Source organism: Lissotriton vulgaris, chromosome 3_1 (assembly GCF_964263255.1).
Source record: "Lissotriton vulgaris chromosome 3_1, aLisVul1.2, whole genome shotgun sequence".
Taxonomy (NCBI): Eukaryota; Metazoa; Chordata; class Amphibia; order Caudata; family Salamandridae; genus Lissotriton; species Lissotriton vulgaris.
In genome coordinates, this window is record NC_141689.1 from 189,547,097 (window position 1) to 189,559,204 (window position 12,108).

Consider the following 12,108-nt stretch of genomic DNA (forward strand, 5'->3'; position numbering starts at 1 on the left):
GGTTTGGATACTGTGTACTTTGTATATACGTGTGTCGGTCTGCCCGTATGCCTCGAAGGCACGGAAAAAAAGGGCTGAATTGACGTCATCACGCCGACAAGGCTCTCTTATGGCTCCAGTGACATCCGCGGAGCCATGCTATTGTGACGTTGTCCTAGTCAGCTCGGGGAGCTACAAAACATTTCTGAATGCTGCTGGTGCAGGGGATATTCACAAGGTGAGGCAGGCAGATACTGTATCCACCAGAAAAAGTGTTACCGAAGGTAAGTAACTTGTTCTTTGGGTGCCTCAGATCCAGCAAAGTTTTTACTCATATTCATGCTACCACATCCTACTAAACTGTTTAAGAGTACAAGCAGCAAGACTGTAAGTCCCATTATCTCATGAATCACCTTTAAGTGGGATTTCGAGTTTGACTTAGCCTTATTACAGAACATGTTGTCACCTATGTTCTGGATGACCAGTATAAAGTGGGAAATAACCCTGATACAGTACGCTCTGATACAATACGCTCTGTTACAATACGCTCTGTCAGCTTTTGACATGTTTGTGTCATAAGCTCATGTGACAACTAGCCGATTCATTCTTGGACCGCATAGCTCTACAATGGGAAGACTTTTTCCTAAGAGAGTGCAGGAGGTTCTACTGGATTCCTACCCGTCAGATTTCAGGCCAGTTTCTTGGTGGATTTCAGCAATGTTTACTGTTCTATCAAACAACTTTTCTGACTTGTCACTGTAAGAAGTTGGGTTTTTCTTCGTGTGCGCGGACAGTACCCAGATCTTGTTGAATCTCAGGGGGAGAAACAGACTTCTCTTTAGTACTTTCCCCATGCTGTGTACCTATTTCTGCTGTTGAATTATTATCTCAACAGCACTAAACCAGATACCTCTAAATCTGATAGTTTGCTCACCCACAACTTGCTAAATCTCTGTGTGTGCGGAGGTGGTTCAGTAAGCATGGCCTAGATCTCAAGGAACAGTTCACATGTCGGCAAAGGTAGTGAGGAATTTAGTAGTATTGGTTGAACCCAGCATTTCTCTTCAACCCATTTTTTTTCTGAACCTTCTAAATTAAGGTTCTATTATTTTTTAGCTTTGTGCCATAAAATCTCTGTGCTAAGCCCTTGTTGCCTGCTCATTTAGATTTTTGTAATTCCATAACTGGACCGCTGTAGCTGGGTGTATGCTGATCTTCAGTAATTGTCCTAGATCTCTCCTCCTGGAGTTGAATCTGCTAGTTTATCGCTGTTAACTCTCCTGTACGGGTAAAATTATCTGTTGTCTCCCAACGTACCTCTGACCTGAAAACATCCTGAAGAGGTTAAGCCTCTTCATTAGTCCAAGTCGTATTCAGTGGAGGTGTCTCAGAAACAGTAGCTCGTTGTCTGCTTTCAGTGACATGTGATCCGTGTTGTCCATCATACACACAAACCTATAATTCGAGCATCTGGCCTAATCCACTCTGCCAAAGGCTCTTCCGTGTGAGGGAACAGCAGTGACAAATATGGCATCCTTCTTGTGTCCCCGACAATACGAAAAGTCTAACAATGCCCCCTTAACTCTCACCCTCACAAAGCATTTTTACATATTTGTGAAAACCGGATCCCAATTTCATCTTCTGAAGGGCACTCATCAAGTATCCCTAATTAAAGTCTATTTTTTTAACAGTTTCTAAATACTCCCCTAACGTGGCTCCTTTAAGGGTACTTATTTGGTAGGAGAGGTGAATGTTAAGTATTTAAAATGCTACACATACCTGTATACTAGACAACATTAAAATTATGGTTTGTGTCCATGGCAAAAAAAGTATTGCTATGTATACTTCTTGTGTAATCAGTTATACCGACGTTTCCACTAGGCCTGGGCGATAAATTCCGTTCCGCTGATGGAATTTGGGTAATTTCGTGTTCCGCGGAGAACGCGAAATTACCCAAAATTCTGCGTTCCATGACTTGCGTTCTCAAAATGCGTGTTTGTGAGATATTTCCCCCAGAGCACGCTAACAGCAATGGCGACCAGGAAAAAAGCATTGCAAACAAGCAATTTCGCGTGTTCGCAGAATTTCTGCGTGTTCCCGGAGACTTTTTACCATTTCCTGGAGATTTGCGTAACGTAATCACGCAAATTCCGCCCACCACTAGTTTCCACATGCATTCATTAAAACATTCATGTTTTGTAATGAAAAGTAACCAGATTAAATGCATGTTCTTTTTTCCCACAAGTTGACGATTGTGGTGCTGTGCAGTATTTTTGGCTTTCTATGGTCTAGTTTTTTTTTTCTTTCAAGTGAAGTCAAAAACTGTCTGAAGTACTGTGCCTTTTCGTTCTAGCTCTAGCATGATAAATGAACAATGTTCGGAGTAGTGTGAGCGTTACTAATACAATTTAAATAATCAAGGTTATCACCCATGTCAATTAATGTATTATATAGTGTTTTACCTAAGCACTTTTTTACTATTGGGGCCGTAGATACAGCACAGAATTCTTTTCAGTGATTTGAACAATGTTTTTCCACAAAGGAGGCGACCCAGAGGACTGCATGGTTACCTTCACTTTAAGAGATAATTTTAAGAAGCACTTAAATGTCTAATCCAATGGGAATCCCAACAAAATACAGATTTGCAGTCAGAATGGAAGTTGCGTTAGCTAGTGTACCCGAATTTTCAGCCTACAAATGAAAGTTGTCTGAGGTCTGTTGACTATGATCAGAGATACTGTTAATCAGAGAGAGAAAAAGACTTTATTGGGCTTGAATCATTATTCAATAATGGTGGCAGATAGCGCAAATATATTAATTGGAAGTTCTTCGAGAAGGATGAGACAAATCCTGCCTCTTCTAGAGCGAGTCGGACATTAGTAATATGTTGCTTTAAAGATTGGCAAGAACAAAGGCATTGCAAGTTTGTGTGGTGAGTCCCTTAACGTGAGGTGCGGCAAGGTGTCCGCTTATTTAATGTCTTGATGTCTTAGACAAAGCCATATGCTCATGGTCCTTGTTTTGCTCGGTCATGTCCTAGAAGGTCCAGGGTCTGAGACAGCAGCATACAAATAGTCTTTCTCCCTAGGTGGACCTGTCCTATACGTATGACCTGAGAAATATAACTAAGACACTGAAAGGCAAAATCATAGAACAAGTATGTAAAAGTTAAAGTCTAAACGGTATATGGTATTTGAACCCTTCCCAAAGAGACTAAAGACTATGAATGTGAAGACACCTTCCTTCCTCCTAGAGTGGGACATTTACGGAACTGAAAATGTTTCCTAGTGTTTTAAACTAAATATGCACCTAAATGTGACTAAAGAAACACATTATAGAAGCTTCACAAGAGACTGTGTTATGGTAATAGTCTATTGTTTAGATTTTTTAAAGATCACTCTCAATAATACACTCAAATAAAAAGCACTACATATCAAGAAAAGAAGATAGTCCTATAAAACACCGTTCTGTTAAAAGCAACATTAAAAACATTGTATGTTAACTATAGTCTCACCGGATTTAAAAAAAGAGCCCAAAACTGATATTACTGTGCATATTAACATAATATTAATTAGAAAAGATGTTAATTCTTCACATTGATAACTATTTTTTTTGTACCTTAATTCTAGGATTTTAAAGAGTATGTGACCAAAGTGGATGAAATTATGCTTTTGAAATCCAAATCTATACAAAGCATGCGATCCCAGCTTCAGCGGTATCTGTCCTATGTGAGCCCCACCGTTGCAGAGGAAAGGACTGTATCGTCTTAGGTGAACAAAAGCCTGTTTGGAAAGCACATGAGTGTGTATATGGTAAACGTGGTAGGTGGCTGAGCACCTTCTACAAGCCATTGGACCTGCCAGTTTGAGCATTAAAACTCATCACCAATTTATGTCTCTAACATGCGCCATGGCTTTCACAACTGACTATAAAGTGTTTGTGACCGGCAATCTCCAACAAAAATTTGCAACACTAGATAAGGATGGTGTCAGGTATGCATCAAATCATTTGTGCACCTTTTCAGTGAACTAGCTGCTTCCTAGCGTGCCAGTGCTATGCCCACAATATCAGCCCCCCTTGTAAGGTGGGACCATCGAAGACTTTATGCCTCAACAAGTCCTCAGAGCTCGAATCACCCAGAACGCCTTATCTCTCTTGGTTCGCAAGTAAGAACACAAAGCCTTTAAGAGTGGGATCCAGATGATCCATCAAATTTGCGATACGTAATGTTAGAGGAAGTGCTCAAATGTGAAGGAAAAAATGCATTTCTTCGAACATATTACACTTAGAAAGCCCACCTTGCAAAACAAAATACCACGCCTTAGTATAAAAATGTATTTATAAAAGATTTAAGGACCTCTATGTTCACTGTTTTACAGCTGCCTGGGATTAAAACTATGCCTAGATTCTAAATGTCCGAATGGGTGTAAACGTATTAAGGATTCACAGTGGATTAAGCACATTTTGATACTCCTAATCGATGGTTTATTTTTAGAGTACTATTTCACTATCAAATAAAGGAGCTTTATAACACTATAGAATATCAACGATAACATGTAGAGCTAGAAAATGATCACCATATATCATTCTTAAGTGCGCATCGCTATATGCAAAGTGAAGGTAGTCTATGATAATGGACCCATGGAAACTGTACCCTGGGCAGGACTAACAGATCGTTGTAGGGAGTTCCAGATTTCTGGGTCCACTAGGAAAAGGCATGGTATCCTTGCGGTGATTCAACAAACTGAAGCTGAATCGTGTGTGCTGTCCTCCTAAAGTGGAGAACATGATTCCAGGAATCTGTTAGAGTTCATAGTTCGCCTAATCTAAGATGTTCAGCCCCATTCATGACCCTATACCTGTCAGTGTCGGCATAGATTTCCAAGCCATTTCCCGGATGAGCATACATTGATGTATAAATCTGTTTACATTTGGAATAGTCCATTCTGATTTCAGTGTCTCTGAAGAAGGTAGGCATCGGACAAGATAAGGAGATTGAAAATTGCTGTTGGGTGCACCTGTGCTCTCTGTATTTTGGATTGCCAGGGACTTCTCTGATGTACGGTAAGGCACATTGTTATGTTGTGCTATGCGTGGTAGAAACCCTGACAAACAGATCTGAATAAGGTCCAGTAATGCTCCCATTATCTTCAATCAGTTATTTATACAGCGCATCAAATCACCTGTTAGGGTCTCGAGGCGCTGTGGTTTAGGCTGCTGCATGGTGGCTTCTCGTTTGAAAAACTAGGTCTTGAGTTCTTTCCTGAATTGCTGGAGCAAATTGCCGGTCGTGAGATGTAGAGGAATGGAGGTCCATGTCTTGCCAGCCAAGTGCGAAAAGGACGTCCTCTGCTGTTGGTACAGTGGATCCTGGGGTGGGTGTATGGGCGACAGAGTGGAGGAGTCTGGTAAGTTGGTGGAAGGTGAGGCATTTGTGGAGGTATGCGAGGCACTCATTGTGTATGGCTTTGTAGGCGTGGGTCAGCGTCTTGAACTGGCATCTCTTCCGAGCAGGAGCCAGTGTAGTTTCCTGAGATGGGGTTTGAAGTGGGTACTTCTGGGCAGGTCCGTCAACACCAAAGGGCCTGCTTTGGTGTCTGTCAGAAGGTTGAGGCGGAGGCTCCTTTGTGAAGTCGGCGCCACAGATGTAGGGTCTGGTTTGTAGAATCGGTAGTAGGTTGTGGAAAAAGATCAGACAGAGATATTAGGGTTCTATTTCAGATGCACATTGCTCCAGAGGGTGGACATGGATAGGAGTTGAGGGCTTTTTAGGAAGACTGCTTAATGAATGTGATGCCTGTGATGGTTTAGACAGCTTTTTATGTTGCACGTTTCGTCGTACAGACATGAGGTTTCCTCATAGATGTGATGGAGGAAGAAGCGTGAGTCAACTACTGCGAATGTAAAATATCAAAAACCATGACAAGTGTTAATAGTAGGATAAATGTCGTTGCATGGAGTCAGGGACAGCACTGGAGTATGACCGGTGGGACTGAAAAAGAATGTGTTTACTAATATAAATAGCCCGTACATTGGCACCAATGGTAACCTAGAACTGATGTGCTGCTACCTGCATTGCTGAACATTACATGTGTGAGCTCTGACACAGGAGACTTTCATGCCCATCGTCCCATGTTTGCAACAAGCGGTACCCTTTACAGAATCACTAAACTTGAGTGACGAGTCGGAAATGGAAACTGATAATATACCTGCATTTAAGTGTAAAATGCTGTCCCTGTTTTCTTGTGGATACTGACAATTATTATATTAGAATATTCATTGACTGTGTCCACAGAGTTTATTTCAGTACTAAGCCACTTGAGATGTTAGGTCTTTTTAGGTTGTATACGATGGGATTTAGACATTAGTCTGTCACTGTGTGTAGCATTGTTTGCTGTTCATCATGCTCATTTCAAGAGGCCAAGTGGATGGGTCCTGAATCCTTAACTGTAGAGAAATACCCATTCTAACTATTACAAAACTACAAAGTAATGTCTCACAAAGGCCAATGTTGGTCCTCCATATATCCCACAGATCGATGGCCACCCATTAACAGTTGGTCTGTGATCTTTCTGTCAGTGGTCTTGCTCCATTTTCTATGGGACTTTGAAACTGACCACCTGACCCATGTCATTGTCCATAGTGCAGCATGTGATAGACTCTCACAGAGAGAAAAAGTTTGGCGATATTTCTGCAACAAAGCGGCTGCAGGGCGACCTGCTGTACAGTAACTACTACTTCACTAAATAATAAAGTGAAGACTGTGGTTCAAGAGTGACCAAGGGCCTGGTTCAGATGTTGGTGTTAATGTACAATCCTTCAGAAAGCAGTAGTGGCATAATTTCCTTCATTTGGGACATGACAACTCTGTCTTTTTATTGTTTCAAGGACAATAAAGAAATTATATATATATGTATACAACCCTTTGTAGAATAATGTTCCTTGTGTTTTAGTTACTGGAAATTGTGGGTGAGTGAAAGTCCAGTTGATGATGTTGGGTCCAGTTCGATATTCTGTGGTGCATTGCCTTGGTACAAAAGTCCTGCTGTAAGCAAGCTTGACCAGTTCAGTTTCCAGGCCTTTCCTCGATTGCACATATTTGAGGCTATATAATCAGCCTAGATTCAGTGCATTCCAAAGTGTAGTATCTTGAACTTCCAAGATCTTGCCTCTATATTTGATGCATTTGAATGTTTTGTTGGTAATTAGGGATGCAGAGGACATGGTTCCTGCTAGGTTTGTGATGAGTTGTAAGCCTTGGTATGCATCTTTGGCCATTACCCATATATAAGCTGTGTGCAGTGTAGAGAGTACTTCAGACTTTATCCATGTCTCTACTCAGAGCCAATGTAACACTTTTAAGGTTGCCTTTATGTGGTCTGTATCCTCAGAATTGGGCAACGTCATGTTGCATCCTTTGCGCAGTGGCAAGATGAACACGCTTGACTACTACACCTGAGAGCTCTTTATCGCTTCTAGTTTCCCACTTTTCAGAGAGGTGAGATGTGGGGGAGCCCACACTAAAAGGTCACGCGAAGGGTTGGAGCTTTCATTTATTTTCTACACAGCCCCAGAGTCCCAGTCAGGCTCAATTCAAACATTGAAAGCTCTTCTTCATACAATGCAAGACATTATCCAGGGAGAAAGGTATGTCAGCCTGGCTGGTCGAATAGATTTTCAGCTGGAGATGGATTGTATCAATTTAGAGGTTCACCTGATACTACTCTTGGTGCTGGGCTAGAGGGGGGCCGGTGTATGTTGAATGGCAGATGGGATAGGGTTAAGGCAGGCTGTACTACTCATGATACCTTGTGGGGTGACAATTTCCTGTTCGAAACCTGCTGACTTTGGTTGAAGATAAAGCTTTGATCCATTATAGTGCAGGCCCGGCAATGCTAGACAATGTATCTAGTCTTTCAAGCCAGAAGTTGTGGTCCACTGCATTATAGGCTGCTGAGAGATCAAAAAACACATAGGGTTATTTCCGTCCAGGGGTCTCAAATGTTCTATATGTTGTTAGCCAGGGTGGATTCAGTGCCCGCTGCAGGTGTAAACTCAGATTGGCAGTCCTAAAGTATGTGGTATGCTATGCGTGTGCTTGGAGCTGTCAAGGTTATTCATTTTTGATGAGCTTAATGAAAAGGACTAGTTGGAGATAGGTCAATAGTTAGGCAGGTCATTTGTGTCAACCTAGAGGTTCTTAAGGAGGGGATTGCTTGATGGTATGTTTCAGGGGACCAGAAAGGACGCCAGAATGAAAAGAGGCATTGCTCACTTTAGTGAGGTCCTGCTCCAGAGAGGAAGGGATTGTGTTATGCACGCAGCAGGCAAAGCAAAGCTCTACCGATCCGTTCAATACTTTGGCGAACCTGAACATATCCTTCAGGGTCATTGGGTGGAATGAGGTAAATTAAGAGTGATCTAGAGTTTGGGGGACAAGGGGATGAAGCCAAGCACCTGCATGTATAACGTTTAGATCAAAGCAAATTCCTGTTTTAAAAAGAGTTCTAATTTCCTGTTATCCTGACTGGGAGGACAGGTTAAGAAAACGTCCGCAGAGATGATCACTTAATAGTGATTTGTTTAGATGCCAGTTTTAGTGGCTCCTTATCAACAATCTGCAGTGAGATAAGAATATTTCTTATTTAAAGGGCGTATTCCTCCGCATAACAAAATGGGATGAGGGGTTCTTAGTCCAAGTATCTTGACCCCAGAGCAATGTAAAAGTGGGACAATATAATGTTGCAATCCTGTATACTGTCTCCGACAGCTAGTCAAGCCATTGAGCTCTTCGGGACGTCAACCTCCAGTTGAAGAAGAAAGTGCAATACGAATCACTTTCATCAAGAGGAGCAGGGGATTCAGTCATTTACCCTCTCTTGGTAGACAATGAAAATAAGTTCTTAGGCTCTGCAAGATATTCCTGAGAGTATATTATCTGACATCAGTGCAATCACATGTTTGGAGCGTCTGTCCTAAAGAAAATCATGAATTAAAAAAAGATAACAGTTAGATTAGGCTAAAACTTTAGTCTGAAGCCATCACTGTGAGTGAAAAGACAGTATATATTACGTCACATCAGCATCTCTGTAATTGACGGCCTCAAGACCCATTGTATCAATGGAAACATTGCTAATATTGCTTTTCTCAGGTACACCTCTTTGGACATGAAGTGTATTTTAATACATTGCTTGGATTTCTACCATACTTGCAGAACATTATCAAGGAGGTTAGCCTGTTGCTCCATAGGTATATTCAACAAACTACATGGCACTGAAAGGGTTCATCTACACTGTTCGCAACTGGGCTTCAGTAAGTGAGACCATAAATGTTTGGACTTCAGCACCCACGTTGATGGTATGATGGATGGCGGTCATTACAAGCATGGACAATCTATGGATGATGGAGATTAGGTTTACGCCTACAATGGTGGTTTCCTCAGCGGTCTCTCGTTACATAGATGTCATCAGCCAATGAAGGCTTAGAGTTCAAGCTATTCCATTGTTCTTCCAAAAAGAGATACCTTGAAATGTAATGTAAAAATAATATGACTTGCACTTTTTTTCCTATGGCAAGCCTGGTGGAGGTGAATCCTCGGCTTTCTCTGCAGATACTCACTGTTACAAGGTATCACGTTAACGGTAGCTACTTCTTCAGCTCGTTGAAGTACTCTTGTCTGAAAGCCCTACAATAAGAGACTTTTTGGGAAACGCCTTCCTTGAAAAACCGGAGGGTGTTTGGTTTACAACGCAGTTATTTGACCATATTTTATCAATAGTACAATAACATTGTAACCCGATTGATTTTTAGTTTATTTTTCACTTTTTAGGATGTTGGATTTTTAGAATACCCAGGCTTGAAAAGTGAGTTTCATTTCTTAAAGGTATGTGTGTTAAAATATATGTGTTGTGGCAGAAATGAATGTCGACCTTTTGAAGCATAAAGAAAATTATTTTAATCTTACTGTGTGAAATATTTATTGTTATTGTTTAACACGTTTGGGACGGAGTAATTGGAAAAGGTTTGATTGATTATGCTTCTTTTTTTGTAAACGGGCACTAGATTATATGTCGTTAGCCATTTTTCTTTTTCTTAATTGGTAAATAAACATATTTATAAGACACTTGAGTTCCTATTGTGATTTATATCTTCGGTGTAAAGTTGTAAAATAGCATCCTTTGAAAATATTTTCTGAATACACACTTCCCCTTCTAAAAAATATTAATAGTTTCCGGCATGAAGCAAGGGTAGGAGCAGCCAGACAGTGGTCTATCATCCTAGAGCACTGTTCCCCCTTTTTAGCTCGAAGCCTACAAAACAGCACAGCGGTCTAGTTTGCTAACTACATCTTGGGGACATTTGGAAAGCTTCCCTGGGAATACATTCAATCCACCCTACTACAATCCAATACACTCCACCACCACTATCTTTTAGCCATGCTGAACAGCAGCCACATGGTGTACAACAAGGCTAAAATATATTCCTATTGTCTTTGCCAATACTTGTTAAAGTCAAGCCTGCATGAGAAGCACACGCTAACACATGTACTCTCGCTTGCAAGACACTTATTTAGAATAAGGGGCATGTTAACCATTTGTTGGCTGAACACTCTTCTTTGCTGCCTCCTAATTAGCCAGCATGGGCTTTGGCGTCATTTCCTGTTGTTCTGTGAAGCATGGACCAAGCATATATGTATTCGTTTTTATTAGAGACCCTTTACTGATCACCCTGTAATTCAGTTAATGTTTTCATTGTCAGTATTTCTTTAACCCCTCCAACCCCACCCACAAAGTTTTTCCCCATAACTTTTAGTCCTGTTGCATGACTAAGTTTTATTAAAAAAAACAAGCATTTACAATGCAATGGTTTCGACATTATTAACGTTGGAGCTATTGACATTGCTCATGACATTAATTGTATTTATGTTTTTAAAACATAAATAAATGGCATTGTCATTTACAATGCCAATAGCGTAATGGCTCGCAAATGCAAGACCTATTGCATTTGCACCCACACAGAGCCACACACACAAAGCCACCCACACACAGTCATTCACATAGAGACACACACACACACAGCCACGCCTTCCGCCCCCCCACACACACACACAGAGCCACACACACACAGCCACCCCCACACACACACACAGAGCCACCTCCAAAAAAAGCTACACACACAGAGCCCAACATACAGAGCCACACAGACAGAGCCCACCAAATCCAAAATGGCACTACACCTACATAAACAGAGAAGGAACAAATAAAAGACAGCATACACACAAAGTACAGACAAATGACTCTCTCGAGTACCACTGCATACTTACATAACCACTAAAGATTGAAATAACTTCACACCACTAGAAAACTCCTGTACATGACCGCCCGTCGTGAAGTTTATTGTGAATGGCGCGTCCGTTTTTTATTTCCTTTTCCCTTTACAAACGCTGTAACTAAAGTGAGAATGAACAGGTGTATTTTTGAGGTAAAGTTGAAACTTCGTTTTCTGCGTTTAACCTCAAGAAGAGACGCAGCATCATTTGGACACATTAATGGGCGGGAAAGGACTCTTGCTAGATATATTCTGCGTAAAAATGTTGCTAAAGGCTGTCTCCGGGCTGAAAGGTGAGCCGTTCGCAGGGTGGTACGCGCTCGTGACTGGCTGGACTCCTAATGGGAATGTCAGATGGTCACTCGGACAGCTCGAGTTGCTTCAATCCTCGGCTCCCCAGCTCCGTGCCAGCCACGCCTGCCCAACTCTCGAGAGCGCTGAGAACCACGGACACAGTGTGCGCGGCAAAGGGATGCGTGCCAGGGTGAGCATGGGGCCTGCGTTTATGGGGCGACAGAGGGGTGCACGTGCCCTGGTGGGCGACTGGGGGGCGCGTGGCCCCGGGGCGAGGAGTGAATGTCTGGCATGTGCCTGGCACATACCAAGGGCCAGGAGTTCTACTTGTGCCAGGGAAGACACGCGTGTTGTATCTGATGTGATAAGTTAATATGTGTGTCGAGGGTGGCTGGATTTGCCATTAGGAGAGACGCTAGTGTGTGTACCAGGGAGAATGGCAATGTATGTACCCAGCTGGCAGGACTGGGGTCTGCCGCTGCGTGCCCACGGAGAACATTGGCTGCG

General features: G+C 42.0%; 1 protein-coding gene across 3 annotated transcripts in view; it reads left to right on the top strand.

Moving 5' to 3' along the window:
- The window catches only part of KIF24 (kinesin family member 24), a 411,488-nt gene extending 401,392 nt beyond the window's left edge, over window positions 1-10,096 (top strand). For all 3 annotated transcript variants that reach the window (XM_086960290.1, XM_086960289.1, XM_086960291.1), the window contains one exon: window positions 3,609-10,096. In XM_086960290.1, the coding sequence (XP_086816416.1) occupies window positions 3,609-3,749 (141 nt within the window). In that variant the 3' untranslated portion in view covers window positions 3,750-10,096. The remainder of the gene's footprint in view (window positions 1-3,608) is intronic.
- The last annotated feature ends 2,012 nt before the right edge of the window (window positions 10,097-12,108 follow it).